This window comes from Thunnus thynnus, chromosome 24 (assembly GCF_963924715.1).
Source record: "Thunnus thynnus chromosome 24, fThuThy2.1, whole genome shotgun sequence".
Taxonomy (NCBI): Eukaryota; Metazoa; Chordata; class Actinopteri; order Scombriformes; family Scombridae; genus Thunnus; species Thunnus thynnus.
In genome coordinates this window covers 9,746,246-9,771,880 of record NC_089540.1, presented here as the reverse complement: position 1 = coordinate 9,771,880, position 25,635 = coordinate 9,746,246, and the positions used below count along the sequence as shown (strand labels likewise).

At 37.1% G+C, this 25,635-nt stretch overlaps 2 protein-coding genes and 4 non-coding genes across 6 annotated transcripts; 2 read left to right on the top strand and 4 right to left on the bottom strand.

Moving 5' to 3' along the window:
- Window positions 1-1,319: 1,319 nt before the first annotated feature.
- LOC137177504 (OX-2 membrane glycoprotein-like) lies at window positions 1,320-4,518 on the bottom strand. The gene is made up of 6 exons (XM_067583862.1): window positions 4,482-4,518; window positions 3,104-3,445; window positions 2,324-2,614; window positions 2,218-2,247; window positions 2,025-2,111; window positions 1,320-1,844 (listed from the first exon to the last, which is right to left on the bottom strand). Exons 1-5 carry the CDS (start codon window positions 4,516-4,518, stop codon window positions 2,062-2,064), a joined length of 750 nt encoding a protein of 249 aa, XP_067439963.1. The 3' UTR covers window positions 1,320-1,844; window positions 2,025-2,061.
- Window positions 4,519-5,631: 1,113 nt separating this feature from the next.
- LOC137177892 (5S ribosomal RNA) lies at window positions 5,632-5,750 on the bottom strand. Its single transcript, XR_010926508.1, has one exon. It is a non-coding gene; the product is annotated as a 5S ribosomal RNA (ribosomal RNA).
- A 365-nt stretch (window positions 5,751-6,115) lies between these two features.
- On the top strand, window positions 6,116-6,234 carry LOC137177891 (5S ribosomal RNA). The gene has a single exon (XR_010926507.1). It is a non-coding gene; the product is annotated as a 5S ribosomal RNA (ribosomal RNA).
- A 1,706-nt stretch (window positions 6,235-7,940) lies between these two features.
- LOC137177503 (butyrophilin-like protein 2) lies at window positions 7,941-21,600 on the bottom strand. Its single transcript, XM_067583861.1, has 8 exons — window positions 21,294-21,600; window positions 20,655-20,819; window positions 20,530-20,559; window positions 20,329-20,425; window positions 11,389-11,762; window positions 10,502-10,898; window positions 10,310-10,396; window positions 7,941-9,802 (listed from the first exon to the last, which is right to left on the bottom strand). Exons 1-6 carry the CDS (start codon window positions 21,598-21,600, stop codon window positions 10,540-10,542), a joined length of 1,332 nt encoding a protein of 443 aa, XP_067439962.1. The 3' UTR covers window positions 7,941-9,802; window positions 10,310-10,396; window positions 10,502-10,539.
- On the bottom strand, window positions 13,376-13,494 carry LOC137177889 (5S ribosomal RNA). Its single transcript, XR_010926505.1, has one exon. It is a non-coding gene; the product is annotated as a 5S ribosomal RNA (ribosomal RNA).
- Window positions 21,601-23,244: 1,644 nt separating the features above from the next.
- LOC137178132 (5S ribosomal RNA) lies at window positions 23,245-23,363 on the top strand. The gene has a single exon (XR_010926734.1). It is a non-coding gene; the product is annotated as a 5S ribosomal RNA (ribosomal RNA).
- The last annotated feature ends 2,272 nt before the right edge of the window (window positions 23,364-25,635 follow it).

Below are 25,635 nucleotides of genomic sequence, written 5' to 3'. Positions count from 1 at the left end.
GACCAACGTAGCTCTGTGATTTCCAGACTGATATCACTAAATTTGTCCATTACAACAGGGGGAATTCATCCTGAAATCCAAGAATGTTACTGTCAGATACTGTTCCCTCCTGTGTCTAGTAGTAAAGGAAGCTCACACACCTCTCAAATTCTCAATCTTGACTTCTTTTCTCAGACCAGCTAAGTCCTGTGATTTTCAGACTGATATCACTAAATTTGTCCATCATAGCAGGGGGAACGCATCCTGACGACCAAGAATGTTACTGTCAGATACTGTTCCCTCTGTGTTTAGTAGCACAGGAAGGTCACACACCTCTCAAATTCTCAATCTTGACTTCTTTTCTCAGACCAGCGGAGTTCTGTGATTTTCAGACTCATCATTAAATTTCTCCATCATACAGGGGGAATGCCTCCTGACAGCTGAGAATGGTACTGTCAGATACTGTTCCCCTGTGTTTAGTAGCAAAGGAAGGTCACACACCTCTCAAATTCATAATCTTGTCGTCTTTCCTCAGACCAGCGTAGTTCTGTGATTTCCAGACTGATATCACTAAATTTGTCCATCATAGCAGGGGAACACATCCTGACATCCAAGAATGTTACTGTCAGATACTGTTCCCTCTGTGTTTAGTAGCAAAGGAAGCTCACACACCTGTCAAAGTCATAATCTTGAGTCATTTCATCATAACAGCTAAGTCTCTTGCTGAGTTGGAGATTGAACCAGCAACCTTATGAACACCAGCCCTTTTCTACAATCACTCAGCAAGTCAAGGTACTGTGATGCTAAATCAGTTAAATGTTTTAGTAGAGAGCACAAACAGTTGCACCTGTAGAGTCCATAAACGAGCAGGAGACAGCGGTGTGGCCTCACTGAAACAAGCCACCTCACAGCCTGGCTGCCCGGTGTTACGGACAAACTGGTCCTGGTGGTTCAAACAGGTGTCTGCACTGAAGCAGTTTTACATGGAGTGGGGTGTTACCCACCCTTGTGGTGACTTTCTGACCTTGTTGATGTTGTGGGTTCAACTCTGAGCCAATCATCAGTCCAGAACTTGACTCTGTCAGCTGAGGGCACTAGGCTGGTTTTATAGGGCGGCTTCAATGCCCTGACCCTAACGTTTTATGCCAATTCAACACATATAGTGAACCTTTCAATCAATTATTCTTATTATAGATTCTACACTGAAATTATATCTTTATCACAGGTGGATCAGTTTAATTTCAATCAACATGTCAGCCATATCTCAGGGAGGCGTCTTCGCTTACCTTAAAGAGTTACTCAGAAGACCTCAGAGATGAGCACAAGCCAGGAACTTTGGTTGGAGTGTATAAAAATACAAACCAGTTTTATTTGGTTTTTTAAATAACCTTCAGAGAACCTTTAGGGAATGTTCCCTAGATTCAGAATAAAGCTTGAAATATAAATTTCTGCAGAGTTCTGGATTTTCCTCCTGATCTGCTTCATTAAAGGTGTTTTGAACCTTTGGATAAAAACAAGACATGAGCTGGTTTCCAATCACATTATTACAATATGTCATATTTCTATCACTGAATGACTCTGACAGTTAACAGTTATGTGGATAAACAGGCTGACTATGAGTACACAACGGACCATGAAGAGTAAAGTGTATCAGAATCAGCTTCATGTATAAATGACACATTAGTTAGAGAGATATAGAGACAGAAAGGAACTTAAATGTCAAAATACAGAGACGACAGATTAAATAATTTTCTGAAGAAGCAATTAATAGTGAATTTAATTTGAACAAGTGAATAATTATGAAACTGTCTTAATCATAAGTGTCTGTGATTGGTTTTTGTAGCATCTTGATCTCCTCAGCGTCCCTGTGTGACAGAATGAAGGATTTAAGAACATTTATATATTATCTATTTATAGGTGTTGATTAGGTGTTATAGATTCTTTAAGCTCTGTGTATCCTCTTAATGTCAATAAATTATTACCATATTAACTGTGAGACACTGGTATCACAACAAGACAGATATTGAGCTGAAAGTTGAAATTACCTGTTCTTATGTTTATGTCTGAGCAGGACAGTGACGACTACAGCAACACAAACACTACCATGATCAATGCACCGATCAAAGTGAAATCTATGAGAAAAAGGGGGAAAAATGTGATATGAAACACTAAACATTCATAAAGCAACTACAGTTTAAATGTGAATTTTGACTTGAGACAACTTTAAAGTTAACTTACTCTTATTGGATCCAGATTCATCATCAAAACCTGAAAAATTAAACCCAATCAGAATCATAAAACAATAATCTATCTATAAATCTGTGGTTTTGGAAGTGTTTCTCACCATTTGCAGGAATCGTCTTGAACACCTGAATTTCAGGGACTGAGAGCAGTCGTGCTGCACATCCAACTAGTGCATCGTTTCCATGGAAACCAGACAGCACAGCTGTAGTGGTGACGGTGACTGTACCGTTGGTGTTGGTGACACTGACTGTGCTGTTGTGAGAGAAGTAGAGGTCTTGTTGTGGGACATTCAGAGTTACTGTGGGAGCAGGACGACCTGTGGCCGAGCAGGACACAACTGTCTCTTCAGTAGACTTTGATTCTCTGATTTGTAGAATGGGTTCATGCAGCACTGCAAAGACAAAACATTAAAAAATATGACATGGAGCAAGTTCTTAAAAAAAAATCAACTAGTTTTCTGATTTCCTCTGTTTTATAACATTATAAATCAAATATATTCAGGCTTTAGACTAAATAAAACAAGTATTTTAAGAAATCTTTGGGTTCTTGGACATTATGATCAGCAGTTGTCTCTGTTTCCTACATTTCATTACACAAATTGAGGAATTTGAAATAATGATAATATAATTTAAATATCATGACCATCATGTCTTCTTACATTTGGGAATAAAATTAACTTTTATATCAGTTGGATGCAAAGTGTGTGAAATGCAGAGTATGTACAACATGCTTTTAGTGGTTTGAAGTATTTGCATTTCATGGCAAAATGACGGCAAGCAGACAATTTAACAGCCATCATTTCTAACTGCCATCAATGTGAAACAAGTTAAAACTGTAATTCACCATGAATATGTCTTCAAAAGTGAAGAAAGGAGCTCACCATAGAGTTGGAGGCAGGTTCTGCCTGTCAGAGAACCTTCAGGATACGTGTAAAACAAACAGAGATAGCAGCCTTCATCCTGCTCCATCACCTTCCTGATAACTATGGAGCAGTTCTGCAGTCCAGCATCTTTAAACTCCACTCTCCCCTGAAAACCAGGATTCACTGTTTCTCCCAAGTGTTTGTTGTAGCTGCCAAGATTCTCCTCCTCCCCATCAGGTGAAAGTTTCTGCCATGTGACCTGAACAACATCTCTAGACTGCATGAGCTGACAGCTGAGATGGACATCTTCTCCTACTGCTGCCATCACAGTCTGCTGTGTTTGTATCACAGCTGTTAGACCTGCATGGAGGAAAATAAATATGGGGTTTAAACTGTGTTTGAACTTTAGGTTGATGTGAACATTTCAACACAATTTATGTTACAAATTGCAACTTTTCTACTCAAAATGATTTATAATGAAACTCCAACTCAGTGATTTATTTCAGCAAATATAGTTTTGCTTTTCAAAGTAGGACAGACTGCAGGTAAAGTACTAAACTTTATTATAGAGACTGAACATGATGTTAAAAGTGAAAAAGAGTGTGAATCACTTTAAGCTTCATGTTGAGTCATAAATGTTGCTGGTTAGTTGTGGTGAACATAAGTGTTGAAAACAGGCAGAAGAACATGTAGCTGTTTTCGAGACACTTATTTTTCGTAATTACATTTTTAATTGTCTTAGTTAAACAATAATAATAATAATAATAATAATAATAATAATAATAATAATAATAATAAATAATTGTCTTAATTTGTTGTAAAGACTCCCAAAACAAAAAAGATTGTCATGACTGCACAATGACTGGTTGTGACTTATTTATCGTAATTAAAATTCTAATAAATTACACATGTTGCTTTTTTGTCTTAGTTTGCTGTAAATAAAAATTGTCACCAGCAAGAGACATTCACCTGTCGCACTTTAATTGTGGAAAACAAGAATAAATCAGCAGGATTCAATAGTTCTTCTCAAAACATTCACTTTGGGTTAGAGTTAAAAATACACAGGAATCCTCCTGCAATGTCAGCAGAAAAATGACTTCTGTAAAAATACAGACCACTGTAACATCTCTCTTCCCTTTTGGAAAGACTCCCAAAACAAAAAAGATTGTCATGACTGCACAATGACTGGTTGTGACTTATTTATCGTAATTAAAATTCTAATAAATTACACATGTTGCTTTTTTGTCTCAGTTTGCTGTAAATAAAAATTGTCACCAGCAAGAAACATTCACCTGTCGCACACTAAAAATACACAGGAATCCTCCACGGTGTTTTCAATTTCTGCAGAAAAATGACCTCTGTAAAAGTACAGACTACTGTAACATCTCTCTCTTACCTTTTGGAAAGACTCCCAAAACAAAAAAGATCGTCATGACTGAAGCTTGTGTCATCATCGCTGCAAGTTTCAACTCAACTATACGGATCTCTGATGGTATCAATGTCAAAATAAAAAAGTTATCACTAGAATAAATATAGCCTAGGTCTACATATGAAACAGTAACATACACTGATTTGTTTCTGAAACGTAATATAAAACAGCGTATTACGTCTCTGAGTCCCACGATATAAAGAACCAGTCCAGTCAGGCTGAATAACGGTCACATCCGGTTTGTTTCGTTTTTGAATTTGCGGAAGATGCGGCTTTAAGGCACCCAGGGTCACTGATTTGTGTGCGAGGCGAAGATGATGGAGGCAGCTGTCAGTTCCGTTTAAGTTAACATATGTGTTAAGTTAATATATGTGCCATGTATGTAAGATTTTTTTTTCCTTTGAGTACCTGTGAATACCTGTAGTCAGGGGCTGTGCGCATTTTACGCACGCCTGGCACAGCAGCGGTAACTTTATTGTCTTTAATGAAACCATGAAAACCACTGAGCCAGAGAGTCTGCTGTAAGCTTTTTGTGATTAAGATAAACAGTAGTTGCATGTTGATTTTACAGAAATAGTGTTAAATTGTTTAGCACACACCTGTTAATCATCATTTCAGTCATTTTGTCACTGATAGACGGATTCAAATGCTACTATGTTATAATAATTTATCTTTATAGTTTATAATATCGTTTTTATTGATATGGTGAGAGTGGTTTAGTTTAAATTCTGTATCATTCATCGATGGAGTTAAAGACACATGCATTTATTAATTGATTTTTTTTCATTGGACTGAGGGATTATTAATAATTTTGGAGTAAATCATCATGAGATTTACAAGAAAAAATGTTTTCTAGTGATGTTGAGATTTTAACGTAAAGAACTTGATGTACATGCTTCATACAACATGTAACCATATCTAGTTACTCATATCGTATTATTTGATTTGAAAATAGCTGTGACTCAGGATTATATATAGCCTACATTTGGTTAAAGTAATTTAGTCTGAAGATGCACAAATGAAAAAGCAGGTAATAAATTCCTCTTTGCCTCCAGCTTGTTCTGCCTCCATTAAAGAAGCAGCAGCGTCCTCTGCAGTTTGCAAAGAGAAGTGAAAAAGCTTACAGCACCTGGTATTCCCAGGCGGTCTCCCATCCAAGTACTAACCAGGCCCGACCCTGCTTAGCTTCCGAGATCAGACGAGATCGGGCGTGTTCAGGGTGGTATGGCCGTAAGCAGAGAACGAAGTGACAAACAGACATTTTATAGATGTCGATCATCAGCATCCTGAACATCTGTGTGGGTTTATGTAAATAAAGACATCAGTGTATTTTCTGAGCAGGAACCTCTGATTCCAGTGATAAAATCCCCCAACATTAACAAGAATGATAAAGACTGTGTGTTATATAATAATGTGTACAGATAAGCAGCTGAGACATGGAGAGGAGCGCGCTGTTACAGCTTTTACTGGCTCATTTAGTCTTCTAGTAAGATGTGTTTTATCTAGACAATCTACAGGCTACATATACAATCCGCACACATATAAACAGAATACATGACGTTACATCATGTATAAATAGTGTGTGTGTGAGGGTTTCTCTCGCTTACGGCCATACCACCCTGAACACGCCCGATCTCGTCTGATCTCGGAAGCTAAGCAGGGTCGGGCCTGGTTAGTACTTGGATGGGAGACCGCCTGGGAATACCAGGTGCTGTAAGCTTTTTCACTTCTCTTTGCAAACTGCAGAGGGCGCTGCTGGGCTTTTATGAACACAGTTGCACTAATTAAAGACTGATCATGTTGTTTCAAAGTGATTTTTCATTGTCCTGATGCTCCCGTTTTCCTTCTATACACTTGTAGAGAATGCCCCCTAATCCAACATTAACACTGCTTTAACACAGTACATAATATAAACATTAAGAGTACATATATAAGTATCACAGCAATCTACAACAGCAGATATTGACTTTAAAAAGTCTCCAAGCAGCTCTGGCTTGAACCTTAAAACTTCTGAGTAGCAATGTAACACAGCGAGCCGTAAATGTTGAAGCTTTATCAAATGTTTTCAATCTTAAATACAGCTGCAAACTTCATAAATGTCTCAAGACAGTATTGAACCCTTATTTTTTCAACTTTACTGTTGCAGTCAAACTCAGTGAGCTAAAGTTTTACACAGCTGATTGGCTCAGAGTTGAACCCACAACTTCAACAAAGTCACACAATAACCACAAGGGTGGGTAACACCCCACTCCACATAAAACTGCTGTCTGTGTTGCTGCTCATCAGACTGGTGACACTGGGAGCTGCAGTGCAGACGAGGAAACCGAAGAAGAGAAACTCCCCAAGTAAATGGAGTCTGTTAATGAAATGTTAAATGTAACATCAAGGGTACAGACACACTCCTTGAAGATTGAATATCAACTTTTTGTCTCCTTAATATCATTCATACTCAGACAAGAACCAAAGTCACTTTAATTGAAATGTATTGATTGATTTAGCATCACACTGACAACTTAACAGGTTAAAAATATCCCATTTCAAGGACTGTGTTGTTAATTCTGCCTCTGTAGTGGTGGGTGGTTGAAATGGCCTAAAGGTTAAAGAAAAGGGCAGCCATGCTGCTGAAGGAACGTAGCTGTGCAACACTTTTACCTGGAGTCGAGTGTTACCCACCTTTTTGGTAACATTCTGACTGAAGATAGAAAACCTCAAATGAACATTTTTTCAGCCGGTGTAAAACTTTTGCTCACTGTTCATTGATGTAACTTTCGCCACCCCAGCAGAATTAAAGACATAACCCTTGGAACAGGTTGATTTTGACACTGATGCTAAATCAATTCAAATGTTTTCTTAAAGAGCACAAACAGCTGCACCTGTAGAGTCCATGAACGAGCAGGAGACAGCGGTGTGGCCTCACTGAAACAAGCCACCTCACAGCCTGGCTGCCAGGTGTTACAGACAAACTGGTCCCGCTTGTTCAAACAGGTGTCTGCACTGCGAGCAGTTTTGCGTGGAGTGGGGTGTTACCCACCCTTGTGGTGACTGTCTGACTTTGTTGAGGTTGTGGGTTCAAGTCTGAGCCAATCAGCAGTGCAAAACTTGACTTGATCACTTGTTTTTTTAAGTTAGCAGCTGTATTTAAGATGTAAAACTCTTGGTAAAGGTTTGACCCTTGAGCCTCACTGTTTTAAAATATGCCACTCAAAGGTTTTAAGGTTCAAGCCAGAGCTGCTTGGAGATTTTTTAAAGCCAATATCTTGAGGTATGACTGTTCTGGTCCAGTAGCTCAGTCTGTTTGGCAGCTGTTTAAAGTTTCTGAAGTTGTGGGTTCAAACCTGAATCACTCAGGCCTCTTAAAAGTCAGACACCACTGAAGATTGAAAACATTTCATGACATCACCTTTATACCATCTGAGTCAGTGGTGCACTGTGTTCAACAGTGCCATTAAACTTTTAAGATTGTCACTTCAATCCTGGTTTGATCAGCTGCCATGATTAAGATTGAAAACCTTTGGTCAAACCTCTTGGCAGCAGTTTTACTCTGTGGCTCATTGTGTTAGACAGCTGCACTTGAGCTTTAAGATTGTGGGTTCAATTCAGAATATTGGCTTTTTAAAAAAAATAAGTGAATAACAGGTAAAGATTTAGATTCTCTGTCAAAATACCTTTTTAGGGACCTGCTCCAGTAGCTTGAACTGCTCACTTTTTGACTTTGTTGAAGCTGTGGCTTCAATCCAGCCACACCACCGAGGACTGAAAACATCACATGAAAACATTGTGTCAGTGTCAATCTGTAGCTCACTGTGTTGCACGGTCTCTCTGAGTCTGGGTTCAATCCTGACGCAAATTTTCAAAGTTAGCTTCTCAATTAGTTAGCTTAGTCAGTTAGCTTATCAACAGACCTAAACCTGTCCAAAACTGTTAATTAATAAACATTGCATGTTGATCCTTAGCAATGTCCATTATAAATTTTCAATATAAATAAATTTAGATCTCATGTCAGCAATATCTCAGGGAGGCATCTTTGCTTACCTTAAAGAGTTACTCAGAAGACCTCAGAGATGAGCACAAGACAGGAACTTTGGTTGGAGTGTATAAAAATACAAACCAGTTTTATTTGGTTTTTACATAAATGAGTATTACAAAATGTAAAAAGTAAAATACAAATACTTGGATGTAAAAGTCAAAAAAGAAAGTCAAAAAGGCCAGAGCTAAAACACCAAAAAGGCCTAAAAACAGCAAGACTCCAAAAACAAAAAGGGCCAAAAAGCAAAAGAAAAAAGGCAGAAAAAGCCAAAAAGGAAAAAGCCTCGAGACCTCTTTAGCCTCCACTTTTATATCATTCATCTTAAAGCATCTACATCTCAAAATCCATATGTAGTCACCAACCAGAACATCAGCAAACTATTGGGTAATTTTGGTTTGCGTTGCACAACACAATTCTTATAGTACTCTAACAATATAAGATATTTTTAACATTTTCAAGACTTCATGGTTCAAGGTCAAGGTTGCAGAGTGTTTGTATTTGGTGCAGAAACCACAGCTCGCAGGCCACCGACTTCCTGCCGATCTAGGCAGGAGTGTTAACTTGTACTTACACAAAAGTTTAGTTACAGTTCAGCTCAACTGACAATATTTTCCATCATGTGTTTTAGTTAATTATCAATTTTAATTGAATTATTACAGAGAATCTTTTTAGATATAGGTTTGGGTGGAAAAATAACCTTTACAGAACCTTTAGAGAACGTTCTGTGAAGGTTACCTGAGGGTTTTTTAAATAACCTTCAGAGAACCTTTAGGGAATGTTCCCTAGATTCAGAATAAAGCTTGAAATATAAATAAGGTATTTCAATTAAACACTCTCCAACCAAAATCGTCACAGAAAACAACATTTAATGTTGTTAAAGAATTGGTTTTGATTTGTAAATGAATGTGGGTGATTCTTACAGTATCTGTTGTCCACAGTTGCTTTATACTGTATGAAAAGCTTCAGTTCATTAATTCCCTGCAGTGCCATTATGCACAGCTATTCACCGTGTTTACCCTCATTAAATCAGCTAAAAACGACACCAGGCTGCTACAGATTAACCACACACACTTGTACACACATCTGACTAGTTGGTTTTACCTTTTTATGAATGACACGTCAGGTTAGCGGGGATCATAGCCTCTTTTCCAACTTTCTCCCCAGCAAAAGTAGCATTTCATGTTTTATCCTTGAATTTTCCTCCTGAGATGTTTGTTGTCTGATCTGTTCGTTCTCCTGCTTCATTAAAGCTGTTTCGCACCTTCACATAAAAACAAGACATGAGACAATTTCCACTCACATTATTACAATACGTCATACATATTCCTATCACTGAATGACTCTGACAGTTAACAGTTATGTGGATAAACAGGCTGACTATGAGTACACAATGGACCATGAAGAGTAAAGTGCATCAGAATCAGCTTCATATATAAATAACACATTAGTTAGAGAGATATAGAGACAGAAAGGAACTTAAATACTAAAATAGAGAGAAGACATTAAATCATTTTCTGAAGAAGCAATTAATAATAAATATGAACAAGTGAATAATTATGAAATTGTCTTAATCATAATATCTCCTCAGCGTCCCTGTGTGACAGACTGAAGGATTTAAGAACATTTATATATTATCTATTTATAGGTGTTGTCTGTATAGATTCTTTAAGCTCTGTGTTTCCTCTTAATGTCAATAAATTATTACCATATTAACTGTGAGACACTGGTATCACAACAAGACAGATATTAAGTTGAAAGTTGAAATTACCTGTTCTTATATTTATGTCTGAGCAGGACAGTGACGACTACAGCAACACAAACACCACCATGATCAATGCACCGATCAAAGTGAAATCTATGAGAAAAAGAGGAAAAAATGTGATATGAACACTAAACATTCATAAAGCAACTACAGTTTAAATGGGAATTTTGAATTGAGACAACTTTAAAGTTAACTTACTCTTATTGGATCCAGATTCATCATCAAAACCTGAAAAATTAAACCCAATCAGAATCATAAAACAATAATCTATCTATAAATCTGTGGTTTTGGAAGTGTTTCTCACCATTCGCAGGAATCGTCTTGAACACCTGAATTTCAGGGACTGAGAGCAGTCGTGCTGCACATCTAACTTGTGCATCGTTTCCATGGGAACCAGACAGCACAGCTGTAGTGGTGACGGTGACTGTACCGTTGGTGTTGGTGACACTGACTGTGCTGTTGTGAGAGAAGTAGAGGTCTTGTTGTGGGACATTCAGAGTTACTGTGGGAGCAGGACGACCTGTGGCCGAGCAGGACACAACTGTCTCTTCAGTAGAGTTTGATTCTGTGATTTGTAGAATGGGTTCATGCAGCTCTGCAAAGACAAAACATTAAAAAATATGACATGGATCAAGTTGTTACAAAAAAAATCAACTAGTTTTCTGATTTCCTCTGTTTTATAACATTATAAATCAAATATATTTGGGCTTTAGACTGAATAAAACAAGTATTTTAAGAAATCTTTGGGTTCTTGGACATTTTGATGAGCAGTTGTCTCTGTTTCCTAGATTTCATTTCACAAACTGAGGAATTTGAAATAATGATAATAAAATTTAAATATCATGACCATCATGTCTTCTTACATTTGGGAATAAAATGAAATTTTATATCAGTTGGATGCAAAGTGTGTGAAATGCAGAGTATGTAGAACATGCTTTTAGTGGTTTGAAGTATTTGCATTTCATGGCACAATGACGGCAAGCAGACAATTTAACAGCCATCATTTCTAACTGCCATCAATGTGAAACAAGTTAAAACTGTAATTCACCATGACTATGTCTTCAAAAATGAAGAAAGGAGCTCACCATAGAGTTGGAGGCAGGTTCTGCCTGTCAGAGAACCATCAGGAAATGTGTTAAACACACAGAGATAGCAGCCTTCATCCTGCTCCATCACCTTCCTGATAACTATGGAGCAGTTCTGCAGTCCAGCATCTTTAAACTCCACTTTCCCCTTAAAACCAGGATTCACTGTTTGTCCAAAGTTTTTGTTGCAGGTGGCACAATTATTCTTCTTCCCATCAGGTGAAAGTTTCTGCCATGTGACCTGAAAAACATTTTTAGACTGCATGAGCTGACAGCTGAGATGGACATCTTCTCCTACTGCTGCCATCACAGTCTGCTGTGTTTGTATCACAGCTGTTAGACCTGCATGGAGGAAAAGAAATATGGGGTTTAAACTGTGTGTGAACTTTAGGTTGATGTGAACATTTCAGTACAATTTGGTTATAAATTGATACTTAACTGCTCAAAATGATTTAAAGTGTGATGGGGAAACTCCAACTCAGTGATAAAATATGATTTATTTCAGCAATTTTCAAAGTAGGACAGGCTGCAGGTAAAGTACTAAACTTTATTATAGAGACTGAACAGTAATGTTAAAAGTGAAAAAGAGTGTGAATCACTTTAAGCTTCATGTTAACTCATAAATGTGTTGCTGGTTAGTTGTGGTGACCATGGATGTTGAAAACAGGCAGGTAAACATGTGGCTGTTTTTGAGACTTATTTAAATTCCTAATAAATAAAGCATGTTGCTTTTTTGTCTTAGTTTGCTGTAAATAAAAATCACCAGCAAGAAACATTCACCTGTCACACACTAAAAATACACGGGAATCCTCCACGGTGTTTTCAATTTCTGCAGAAAAATGACTTCTGTAAAAGTACAGACTACTGTAACATCTCTCTCTTACCTTTTGAAAAGACTCCCAAAACAAAAAAGATCGTCATGACTGCAGCTTGTGTCATCATCGCTGCAAGTTTCAACTCAACTATACTGATCTCTGATGGTATCAATGTAAAAAAAGAAAAAGAAAAAAAGAAAAAAGAAAAGTTATCACTAGAATAAATAAAGGTCTACATATGAAACAGTAACATACACTGTTTTGTTTCTAAAACGTAAGGCTGAATAACGGTCACATCCGGTTTGTTTTGTTTTTGTACTTGCGGAAGATGCAGCTTTAACACACCCAGGGTCACTGGTTTGTGTGCGAGGCGAAGATGATGGAGGCAGCTGTCAGTTCCGTTTAAGTTAACATATATGTTAAGTTAATATATGTGCCATGTATGTAAGATTTTTTTTTCCTTTGAGTACCTGTGAATACCTGTAGTCAGGGGCTGTGCGCATTTTACGCACGCCTGGCACAGCAGCGGTAACTTTATTGTCTTTAATGAAACCATGAAAACCACTGAGCCAGAGAGTCTGCTGTAAGCTTTTTGTGATTAAGATAAACAGTATTTGCATGTTTATTTTACAGAAATAGTGTTAAATTGTTTAGCACACACCTGGTTATCATCATTTTAGTCATTTTCTCACTAATATATGGATTCAGATGCTACTATGTTACAGTAATTTGTCTTTATGGCTTATAATATAATTTATTATTGATATGGTGAGAGTGGTTTAGTTTAGATTTTATATCATTCATCGATGGACATCGACACATGCATTGATCAATTGGTTTTTTTCTTCTTCATTGGACTGAGGGATTATTAATAATTTTGGAGCATCATCAAGAGGTTTACAAGAAAAATGATTTCCTAATGATGTTTTAATGTAAAGAACTTTATGATGACATGCTACATACAACATGCAACCATATCCAGGTACTTACATTGTATTATTTGATTCGAAAATAGCTGTGACTCAGGTTTATATATACATTTGGTTAAAGTAATTTAGTCTGAAGATGCACAAATGAAAAAGCAGGTAATAAGTTCTTCCTTTCCTCCCTCTTGTTGTGTCTCCATTAAAGAGGCAGCAGCGTCCTCTGCAGTTTGCAAAGAGAAGTGAAAAAGCTTACAGCACCTGGTATTCCCAGGCGGTCTCCCATCCAAGTACTAACCAGGCCCGACCCTGCTTAGCTTCCGAGATCAGACGAGATCGGGCGTGTTCAGGGTGGTATGGCCGTAAGCGAGAGAAACAGTCACACACACACTATTTATACATGATGTAACGTCATGTATATTTCTGTTTATATGTGTGCCGATTGTATATGTAGCCTGTAGATTGTCTAGATAAAACACATCTTACTAGAAGACTAAATGAGCCTGTAACAGCTGTACAGCTGTGAAACCGAAGCAGAGAAACTCCCCAAGTAAATGGAGATCCAAAGAAAATGTCTGTTAATGAAATGTCAAGTGTAACATCAAGGGTAAAGACACTCTCCTTGAAGACTGAATATCAACTTTTTGTGTTCTTAAATGTCATTCATACTCAGACAAGTACCAAAGTCACTTTAACTGAAATGTATTCATTGATTTAGCATCACACTGACAGTTTAACAGGGTCAAAAATATCCCATTTCAAGGATTGTATTGTTAATTCTGTGTAGTGTGTTACAGACCTGGCTCAGGGCTTGCAACAAATGAGAGAGTCCACTCACTAATGAAAGGTGCAAAAAGATATTTAACTAAGCATAGCACAGCAGCCCTTTTATATCCTTAGGCAACTCCCTCCTCAGGTGCAGCCGATGAGCTCTGACGGGCCTCTTAACACTAGCACTCCTGGAATAAAGACAACAGGATTGTAACTGGAGAGAACTGGAGAAAGGTAAATAGGAAAGAGAAAGAGAGAGGGACGTCACAGGTGAAAATAAAGTAATTTTGTAGTAACTGGTGCTGGCTTGAACCTACAAGGCTATGAGATAACGGAGCGACTAACAGGCTCATATTTTCACCTGATCTTCTATCTTCACTGTGTGGTTGACTTTTAAAAAGTAGTGATTGAGGACTGAATTCACAACTTCAATGAAGTCAATAAGCTACCTGACATCTCAAGCACCTTTGTCGTTGAGCTTAAAAATTCACAGGTTGACACACAGTCATGAACTTACAATCTTAAACATTTGTTTTGGGCTTTCAAACATATTGAGGGTTGAGGCTCCGTAGACACTGCAGATAATTGTTCAAATTTTCTTTATTTCTGGGCTTGAAGTCACAATCTGTGCAACTGCAGCCCTGCAGTCAAACCACTAGACCTACAGTACGTCTATGAGTGATTATCTTACGTGAAACTGAGTTAGAATTGGCCCAAGGTTAATTTTGCAACTTCTCAGACAACACCAGTATACTGATTGTGAGAACTGAGCCAGTTATGAGCATGTCTGCATGAAATACAGCCTATAGATAGTAAATATGTTATCATTTTTATGGCCCACAGGAAACTGTATTGATGTGAAAGGTTGTCTGTCATCAGCTGGTATCAGCACTGACAAGCTTCACCAATGATCCTGCCCCCCAAAGCTGTGATTAGACAATTTATTATTATTATTTGCCATGGACTATACTGTATATTTTCATCTCAAAAAAGAAAAATCTCCCTAACACCTCCTCATGAAAACTTCAAGGACTCCATAGAAATGTAAGCAGATCTTGTATTGACAAACACTGACCCCATGTGGTCAATCAGATATTCCAATTACAGCGTCTGGATGAGGCAGGTACACATGTAAATAGACTTTATCCAGTCGAGTTGTTTACTGTCACTATTTACTTTTATATCTACATTTGCTAGGTCAGAAAACATATTTTGTAAATACAATAGTGGCCCTGTTTTGCCAAAAGTTGACCGCTGAATCATTTGTAATATATTCATTACATCTGCGTTTGCTGGAATAGATTTTTATATGACAGAGATCATAAGTGAAACTCTGTTTAGTAGTGGACTCTAATATCTCATCACAAATTAGCAAAATTAACAAGTCTGTACCTTCATCTGTATCTGTACCAACATGACTGTGTATCAGTGACAAAATAAAACAGGATATATTAACATTGTAATAAAAATAATAAACTAAAAAAATCAATTAAAGTATAGAAGTGTTACCCAAAGTATCACAACTAAAAATTCTTTCAAAATGAAATAAATGCTCTCTTCCAGAAAGTTTATGGATACGTGATTATTTACACAGTATTTCTAGGTTGTGGTCTAAAGAGTGTTAAGAGTATTTTATACATTTATTTTTATAATTGCAGACAAAAGGTGCACATATTTTATGGATACTATAGTTCCTAATAGATTTAATTTAATAGAGCAACGTTTCATTCTCACAGTTGCCTGCCTTCAGTTTTTGATTCAGTTATTTTAATAATATATTCCTCAATTGTTGTTAATACATAAATAAAATAATAAGTAGTTTGATTTTATTGATGCATTTAGGCGTCATTAACAGCAGGTTTGGTCCTCCATACAGATAAATAAAATAATGTCTTTAAAATGTTTGTGCATTGTATCATTATTGGAAACTCATTGATACTAATAGTGTGCTAGAAATGGACATGGCACCTCTCTGATATACTTATACTCCTGTTTATTTTATTAATTATAGGCGACTACATATTGTACTGTCCTGCCTTGACTGTATCTACATATAAAGGAGTAGAGCAGCAATCAGGAGATAGTAGTACCTGCTATTCACCACTAGATGTCAGGTTTGGTTATAGTTTGGTTAAGAGTACTATGTGATTTTATTATAATACCCCCAATCCCTAAAAGTTGCCACTTTCTCTGTTAATGATTTAAAATTCAACAGAGACCACAAATTGAATATAAAACCATAAACAGAATATATGGTTCTGTGTGAAACAAACATTCATTACATTGACAAAAAAAATCCTGTCTACAACTTTAGAACGACTCTTTTATTTGGAAAAAGAAATGTTTTAAGTCACTTGTAGCTTTGCCTTAAACACAATCACCTCCAATTTCATGTATTTTCTTTAATTCCTTTTTATAAATTAGAATGGTATATTATGCATGCAATACCGCATTAGCCGCTTAGGTTTTCATCTTCCACAGGAAAAAAAAAGATAAAACACAAAATTCCCTTAAAAGTCCAGATGAAGCTGCTTGGAAAAGGGTGGTTGGAGAAGCCACAGCATGAAGCGATGTACACAGTTTGCGGTTGCATAGTACAGTACATGAATTTCAGACTTATATCCCTTAACATGTCCATTACAATAGAGGGAACGCATCCTGACAGCTGAGAGTGTTACTGTCAGATACTGTTCCCCCTTTGTTTAGTAGGAAAGGAAGGTCACACACCTCTCAGATTAATAATCTTGACTTCTTTCCTCAGACCAGTGGAGCCCTGTGATTTTCAGACTGATATCACTAAATTTGTCCATCATATCAGGGGGAACGCATCCTGACAGCTGAGAATGTTACTGTCAGATACTGTTCCCCCTGTGTTTAGTAGCAAAGGAAGGTCACACACCTGTCAAGTTCATACTGCTGACATGTTTCCTCATAACAACTAAGTCCTGTGATTTTCAGACGGATATCACTAAATTTGTCCATCATAGCAGGGAGAACGCATCCTGTTATTGTCAGATACTGTTCCCCCTGTGTTTAGTGGGAACAGAGGCTCATACACCTCTCAAATTCATAATCTTGAGTCATTTCCTCATAACAGCTAAGTCCTGTGATTTTCAGACTGATATCACCAAATTTGTCCATCATAGCAGGGGGAACGCATCCTGACGACCAAGAATGTTACTATCAGATAATTTTCCCCCTGTGTTTAGTGGGAACAGAAGCTCACACACCTCTCAAATTCATAATCTTGTCATCTTTCCTCAGACCAACGTAGCTCTGTGATTTCCAGACTGATATCACTAAATTTGCCCATTACAATAGGGGGAATTCATCCTGAAATCCAAGAATGTTACTGTCAGATACTGTTCCCCCTGGGTTTAGTAGGAAAGGAAGCTCACACACCTCTCAAATTCATACTGCTGACTTAATTCCCCATAAGAGCTACGTCATGTGAATTTCAGACTTACATCCTTAAATTTGTCCATGATAGTAGCGGGAACGCATCCTGATGACCAAGAATGTTACTATCAGATACTGTTCCCCCCGTGTTTAGTAGGAACAGAAGCTCACACACCTGTCAAGTTCATACTGCTGACATGTTTCCTCATAACAACTAAGTCCTGTGATTTTCAGACTGATATCACTAAATTTGTCCATCATAGCAGGGGGAACGCATCCTGTTACTGTCAGATAATGTTCCCCCTGTGTTTAGTGGGAACAGAAGCTCACACACCTCTCAAATTCATAATCTTGTCGTCTTTCCTCAGACCAACGTAGCTCTGTGATTTCCAGACTGATATCACTAAATTTGTCCATTACAACAGGGGGAATTCATCCTGAAATCCAAGAATGTTACTGTCAGATACTGTTCCCCCCTGTGTCTAGTAGTAAAGGAAGCTCACACACCTCTCAAATTCATAATCTTGACTTCTTTCCTCATAACAGCTAAGTCTTGTGATTTTCAGACGGATATCACTAAATTTGTCCATCATAGCAGGGGGAACGCGTCCTGACGACCAAGAATGTTACTGTCAGATACTGTTCCCCTGTGTTTAGTAGCAACGGAAGGTCACACACCTCTCAAATTCTCAATCTTGACTTCTTTTCTCAGACCAGCGGAGTTCTGTGATTTTCAGACTCATATCATTAAATTTCTCCATCATACGGGGGGAATGCCTCCTGACAGCTGAGGATGTTACTGTCAGATACTGTTTCCCCTGTGTTTAGTAGCAAAGGAAGGTCACACACCTCTAAAATTCATAATTTTGTCGCCTTTCCTCAGACCAGCGTAGTTCTGTGATTTCCAGACTGATATCACTAAATTTGTCCATTACAACAGGTGGAACGCATCCTGACAACCAAGTATGTTACTGTCAGATACTGTTTCCCCTTTGTTTAGTAGGAAATCAGTTAAATGTTTTAGTAGAGAGCACAAACAGTTGCACCTGTAGAGTCCATAAACGAGCAGGAGACAGCGGTGTGGCCTCACTGAAACAAGCCACCTCACAGCCTGGCTGCCCGGTGTTACGGACAAACTGGTCCTGGTGGTTCAAACAGGTGTCTGCACTGAAGCAGTTTTACATGGAGTGGGGTGTTACCCACCCTTGTGGTGACTTTCTGACTTTGTTGATGTTGTGGGTTCAACTCTGAGCCAATCATCAGTCCAGAACTTGACTCTGTCAGCTGAGGGCACTAGGCTGGTTTTATAGGGCGGCTTCAATGCCCTGACCCTAACATTTTATGCCAATTCAACACATATAGTGAACCTTTCAATCAATTATTCTTATTATAGATTCTACACTGAAATTATATCTTTATCACAGGTGGATCAGTTTAATTTCAATCAACAGACCTAAACCTGTCCAAAACTGTTAACTAATAAATATTGCATGTTTATCCTTAGAAATTTCAATTAGAAATTTTCAATATAAATACATTTAGATCTCATATCAGCCATATCTCAGGGAGGCGTCTTCGCTTACCTTAAAGAGTTACTCAGAAGACCTCAGAGATGAGCACAAGCCAGGAACTTTGGTTGGAGTGTATAAAAATACAAACCAGTTTTATTTGGTTTTTACATAAATGAGTATTACAAAATGTCAAAAGTAAAATACAAATACTTGAATGTAAAAGTCAAAAAAGAAAAAACCCTCTCTAGGATTAAAAAGGAATCAAAAAGGCCAGAAGACAAAAAAGGAGCCAGAGCTAAAACACAAAAAAGGCCTAAAAGCAGCAAGACTCTAGAAGCAAAAAGGGCCAAAAAGCAAAAAAAAAAAAAAAAAAGCCAAAAAGGAAAAAGCCTCAAGATCTCTTTGGCCTCCAATTTTATATCATTCATCTTAAAGCATCAACATCTCAAAATCCATACATACCGGTAGTCACCAACCAGAACATCAGCAAACTATTGGATAATTTTTGTTTGCGTTGCACAACACAATTCTTATACTACTCTAACAATATAAGATATTTCTAACATCTCCAAGAATTCACAGTTCAAGGTCTGTATCAGGTGCAGAGACCACATCTCACTTTGCAGGCCACCAACTTCCTGCTGATCTAAGCAGGAGTGTTAACTTGCACTTACACAAAAGTTTAGTTACAGTTCAGTACAACTGACAATATTTTCCATCACGTGTTTTAGCTAATTGTCAATTTTAATTGAATTATTATGGAGAATCTTTTTAGAGGTAGGTTTGGGTGAAAAAAATAACCTTTACAGAACCTTTAGAGAACGTTCTGTGAAGGTTACCTGAGGGTTTTTTAAATAACCTTCAGAGAACCTTTAGGGAATGTTCCCTAGATTCAGAATAAAGCTTGAAATATAAATTTCTGCAGAGTTCTGATTTCTCCCCCTCTGGATTTTCCTCCTGATCTGCTTCATTAAAGGTGTTTTGAACCTTTGGATAAAAATAAGACATGAGATGGTTTCCAATCACATTATTACAATATGTCATATTTCTATCACTGAATTACTCTGACAGTTAACAGTTATGTGGATAAACAGGCTGACTATGAGTACACAATGGACCATGAAGAGTAAAGTGTATCAGAATCAGCTTCATATATAAATAACACATTAGTTAGAGAGATATAGAGACAGAAAGGAACTTAAATGTCAAAATACAGAGACGACAGATTAAGTCATTTTCTGAAGAAGCAATTAATAGTAAATATGAACAAGTGAATAATTATGAAACTGTCTTAATCATAAGTGTCTGTGATTGGTTCTTGTGGCATCTCCATCTCCTCAGCGTCCCTGTGTGACAGAATGAAGGATTTAAGAACATTTATATATTATTTATTTATAGGTGTTGTCTGTATAGATTCTTTAAACTCTGTGTTTCCTCTTAATGTCAATAAATTATTACCATATTAACTATGAGACACTGGTATCACAACAAGACAGATATTGAGTTGAAAGTTGAAATTACCTGTTCTTATGTTTACGTATGACGACAGTGACAACAATGATGACTACAGCGACACAAACAAACCCTGCTGTGATCAATGTAACAATCAAAGTGGAAACTATGAGAAAAAGAGTAAAACATGTGATATGAACACTAAACATTCATAAAGCAACTACACTTTAAATGTGAATTTGACTTAAGACAACTTTAAGGTTAACTTACTCTTATCAGATCCAGATTCATCATCAAAACCTGAAAAATTAAACCCAATCAGAATCATAAAACAGAGATCCAACTTGTGCACTGTTTCCATGGAAACACAGCTGTAGTAGTGACAGTGACTGTACCGTTGGTGTTGGTGACATTGACTGTGCTGTTGTGAGAGAAGTAGAGGTCTTGTTGTGGGACATTCAGAGTTACTGTGGGAGCAGGACGACCTGTGGCCGAGCAGGACACAACTGTCTCTTCAGTAGAGTTTGATTCTGTGATTTGTAGAATGGGTTCATGCAGCTCTGCAAAGACAAAACATTAAAAAATATGACATGGATCAAGTTGTTACAAAAAAAATCAACTAGTTTTCTGATTTCCTCTGTTTTATAACAATATAAATCAAATATATTTGGGCTGTAGACTGAATAAAACAAGTATTTTAAGAAATCTTTGGGTTCTTGGACATTATGATGAGCAGTTGTCTCTGTTTCCTACAGTTCATTTCACAAATTGAGGAATTTGAAATAATGATAATATAATTTAAATATCATGACCATCATGTCTTCTTACATTTGGGAATGAAATTAACTTTTATGATGGTTGGAGGCAAAGTGTGTGAAATGCAGAGTATGTACAACTTTTAGTGGTTTGAAGCATTTGCATTTCAGCAAAGCAGACAATTTAACAGCCATCATTTCTAACTGCCATCAATGTGAAACAAGTTAAAACTGTAATTCACCATGAATATGTCTTCAAAAGTGAAGAAAGGAGCTCACCATAGAGTTGGAGGCAGGTTCTGCCTGTCAGAGAACCATCAGGAAACGTGTTAAACAAACAGAGATAGCAGCCTTCATCCTGCTCCATCACCTTCCTGATAACTATGGAGCAGTTCTGCAGTCCAGCATCTTTAAACTCCACTTTCCCCTGAAAACCAGCATTCACTGTTTCTCCCAAGTGTTTGTTGTAGGCAGCAAGATTCTTCTTCTTCCCATCAGGTGAAAGTTTCTGCCATGTGACCTGAAGAACATCTCTAGACTGCATGAGCTGACAGCTGAGATGGACATCTTCTCCTACTGCTGCCATCACAGTCTGCTGTGTTTGTATCACAGCTGTTAGACCTGCATGGAGGAAAAGAAATATGGAGTTTAAGCTGTGTGTGATTTATTTCAGCAAATATAGTTTTGCTTTTAGGCTGCAGGGAAAGTACTAAACTTTGTTATAGAGACTGAACATGATGTTAAAAGTGAAAAAGAGTTTGAGTCACTTTAAGCTTCATGTTGAGTCATAAATGTTGTGGTTAGTTGTGGTGAACATAGGTGTTGAAAACAGGCAGAAGAACACGTAGCTGTTTTCGAGACGCTTATTTATCGTAATTACATTTTTAATTGTCTTAGTTAAACAACAACAACAACAACAACAACAATAATAATAATAATAATAATAATAATAATAATAATAATAATAATAATAATGATAAATAATTGTCTTCATTTGTTGTAAATAAAGATTGTCACCAGAAAATAACATTCACCTGTCGCACTTTGCATGTGGAAAACAAGAATAAATCAGCAGGATTCAATATTTCTTCTCAAAACAGTCACTTTGGGTTAGAGTTAAAAATACACAGGAATCCTCCTTCAATGTCAGCAGAAAAATGACTTCTGTAAAAGTATAGACTACTGTAACATCTCTCTCTTACCTTTTGGAAAGACTCCCAAAACAAAAAAGATTGGCATGACTGCAGCTTGTGTCATCATCGCTGCAAGTTTAAACTCAACTATACTGATCTCTGTTGGTATTAATGTAAATCACTAGAATATCACTAGAATAAATATAGGTTTACATATGAAACAGTAACATGCACTGTTTTGTTTCTAAAACGTAAGGCTGAATAACGGTCACATCCGGTTTGTTTTGTTTTTGTACTTGCGGAAGATGTGGCTTTAACACCCCCAGGGTCACTGGTTTGTGTGCGAGGCGAAGATGATGGAGGCAGCTGTCCGTTCAGTTTAAGTTAACAGGACTGAATGTCGCGTAATATATAATATATGTGTCATGTATGTAAGATTTTTTTTTCCTTTGAGTACCTGTGAATACCTGTAGTCAGGGATTGTGCGCATTTTACGCACGCCTGGCACAGCAGCGGTAACTTTATTGTCTTTAATGAAACCATGAAAACCACTGAGCCAGAGAGTCTGCTGTAAGCTTTTTGTGATTAAGATAAACAGTATTTGCATGTTTATTTAACAGTAATAGTGTTAAATTGTTTAGCACACACCTGTTAATCATCATTTTAGTCATTTTCTCACTAATATATGGATTCAGATGCTACTATGTTACAGTAATTTGTCTTTATGGCTTATAATATAATTTATTATTGATATGGTGAGAGTGGTTTAGTTTAGATTTTATATCATTCATCGATGGAGTTAAAGACACATGCATTGATTAATTGGTTTTTTTCTTCTTCATTGGACTGAGGGATTATTAATAATTTTGGAGCATCATCAAGAGGTTTACAAGAAAAATGATTTCCTAATGATGTTTTAATGTAAAGAACTTTATGATGACATGCTACATACAACATGCAACCATACCCAGGTACTTACATTGTATTATTTGATTCGAAAATAGCTGTGACTCAGGTTTATATATACATTTGGTTAAAGTAATTTAGTCTGCTGTTGATCGACATCTATAAAAGGTCTGTTTGTCAATCGGTCTTTCGCTTACGGCCATACCACCCTGAACACGCCCTATCTCGTCTGATCTCGCAAGCTAAGCAGGTTCGGGCCTGGTTAGTACTTGGATGGGAGACCGCCTGGGAATACCAGGTGCTGTAAGCTTTTTCACTTCTCTTTGCAAACTGCAGAGGACGCTGCTGCTCCTTTAATGGAGGCAGAACAAGAGGGAGGAAATGAAGAACTTATTACCTGCTTTTTCATTTGTGTATCTTCAGACTACTGCTGTGACTCTCTCTCTCTCTCACTCTATATATATATATATATATATATATATATATATATAGAGTCACAGCTTTTTTCAAATCCAATAATACAATACAACCTTCAAATCCTTAACTTTTAAACTTTACTGTTGCTGTCAAACTCAGTGAGCTAAAGTTTTACACAGCTGATTGGCTCAGAGTTGAACCCACAACTTCAACAAAGTCACACAGTAACCACAAGGGTGGGTAACACCCCACTCCACATAAAACTGCTGTCTGTGTTGCTGCTCATCAGACTGGTGACACTGGGAGCTGCAGTGCAGACGAAGAAACCGAAGCAGAGAAACTCCCCAAGTAAATGGAGATCCAAAGAAAATGTCTGTTAATGAAATGTTAAGTGTAACATCAAGGGTACAGACACTCTCCTTGAAGACTGAATATCAACTTTTTGTGTTCTTGAATGTCATTCATACTCAGACAAGAACCAAAGTCACTTTAACTGAAATGTATTCATTGATTTAGCATCACACTGACAGTTTAACAGGGTCAAAAATATCCCATTTCAAGGATTGTATTGTTAATTCTGTGTAGTGTGTTACAGACCTGACTCAGGGCTTGCAACAAATGAGAGAGTCCACACACTAATGAAAGGTGCAAAAAGATATTTAACTAAGCATAGCACAGCAGCCCTTTTATATCCTTAGGCAACTCCCTCCTCAGGTGCAGCCGATGAGCTCTGACGGGCCTCTTAACACTAGCACTCCTGGAATGAAGACAACAGCATTGTAACTTTCAAACATATTGAGGGTTTAGGCTCCGTACACACTGCAGATAATTGTTCAAATTTTCTTTATTTCTGGGCTTGAAGTCATAATCTGTGCAACTGCAGCCCTGCAGTCAAACCACTAGACCTACAGTACGTCTATGAGTGATTATCTTACGTGAAACTGAGATAGAATTGGCGCAAGGTTAATTTTGCAACTTCTTAGACAACACCAGTATACTGATTGTGAGAACTGAGCCAGTTATGAGCATGTCTGTACGAAATACAGCCTATAGATAGTAAATATGTTATCATTTTTATGGCCCACAGGAAACTGTATTGATGTGAAAGGTTGTCTGTCATCAGCTGGTATCAGCACTGACAAGCTTCACCAATGATCCTGCCCCCCAAAGCTGTGATTAGACAATTTATTATTATTATTTGCCATGGACTATACTGTATATTTTCATCTCAAAAAAGAAAAATCTCCCTAACACCTCCTCATGAAAACTTCAAGGACTCCATAGAAATGTAAGCAGATCTTGTATTGACAAACACTGACCCCATGTGGTCAATCAGATATTCCAATTACAGCGTCTGGATGAGGCAGGTACACATGTAAATAGACTTTATCCAGTCGAGTTGTTTACTGTCACTATTTACTTTTATATCTACATTTGCTAGGTCAGAAAACATATTTTGTTTAAGTTGACCGCTGAATCATTTGTAATATATTCATTACATCTGCGTTTGCTGGAATAGATTTTTATATGACAGAGATCATAAGTGAAACTCTGTTTAGTAGTGGACTCTAATATCTCATCACAAATTAGCAAAATTAACAAGGCTGTACCTTCATCTGTATCTGTACCAACATGACTGTATATCAGTGACAAAATAAAACAGGATATATTAACATTGTAATAAAAATAATAAACTAAAAAAATCAATGTAAGTATAGAAGTGTTACCCAAAGTATCACAACTAAAAATTCTTTCAAAATGAAATAAATGTTCTCTTCCAGAAAGTTTATGGATACGTGATTATTTACACAGTATTTCTAGGTTGTGGTCTAAAGAGTGTTAAGAGTATTTTATACATTTATTTTTATAATTGCAGACAAAAGGTGCACATATTTTATAGATACTATAGTTCCTAATAGATTTAATTTAATAGAGCAACGTTTCATTCTCACAGTTGCCTGCCTTCAGTTTTTGATTCAGTTATTTTAATAACATATTCCTCAATTGTTGTTAATACATAAATAAAATAATAAGTAATTTGATTTTATTGATGCATTTAGGCGTCATTAACAGCAGGTTTGGTCCTCCATACAGATAAATAAAATAATGTCTTTAAAATGTTTGTGCATTGTATCATTATTGGAAACTCATTGATACTAATACTG

Bases quoted from the DNA above. Each gene is read 5' to 3' on its own strand.
- LOC137177504 (XM_067583862.1), bottom strand. From the start codon at position 4,518: ATGACGATCTTTTTTGTTTTGGGAGTCTTTCCAAAAG. The intron at 2,615-3,103 runs GTGAGCTCCTTT...TTGTCTTTGCAG, and splicing joins AACCTGCCTCCAACTCTATG to TGCTGCATGAACCCATTCTA. The intron at 2,112-2,217 runs GTAAGTTAACTT...TTTTTCTCATAG, and splicing joins TGAATCTGGATCCAATAAGA to ATTTCACTTTGATCGGTGCA.
- LOC137177503 (XM_067583861.1), bottom strand. From the start codon at position 21,600: ATGGCAGCAGTAGGAGAAGATGTCCATCTCAGCTGTCAGCTCATGCAG. The intron at 20,560-20,654 runs GTACAGTCACTG...TTAATTTTTCAG, and splicing joins CAATGTCACCAACACCAACG to GTTTTGATGATGAATCTGGA. The intron at 10,899-11,388 runs GTGAGCTCCTTT...TTGTCTTTGCAG, and splicing joins AACCTGCCTCCAACTCTATG to AGCTGCATGAACCCATTCTA.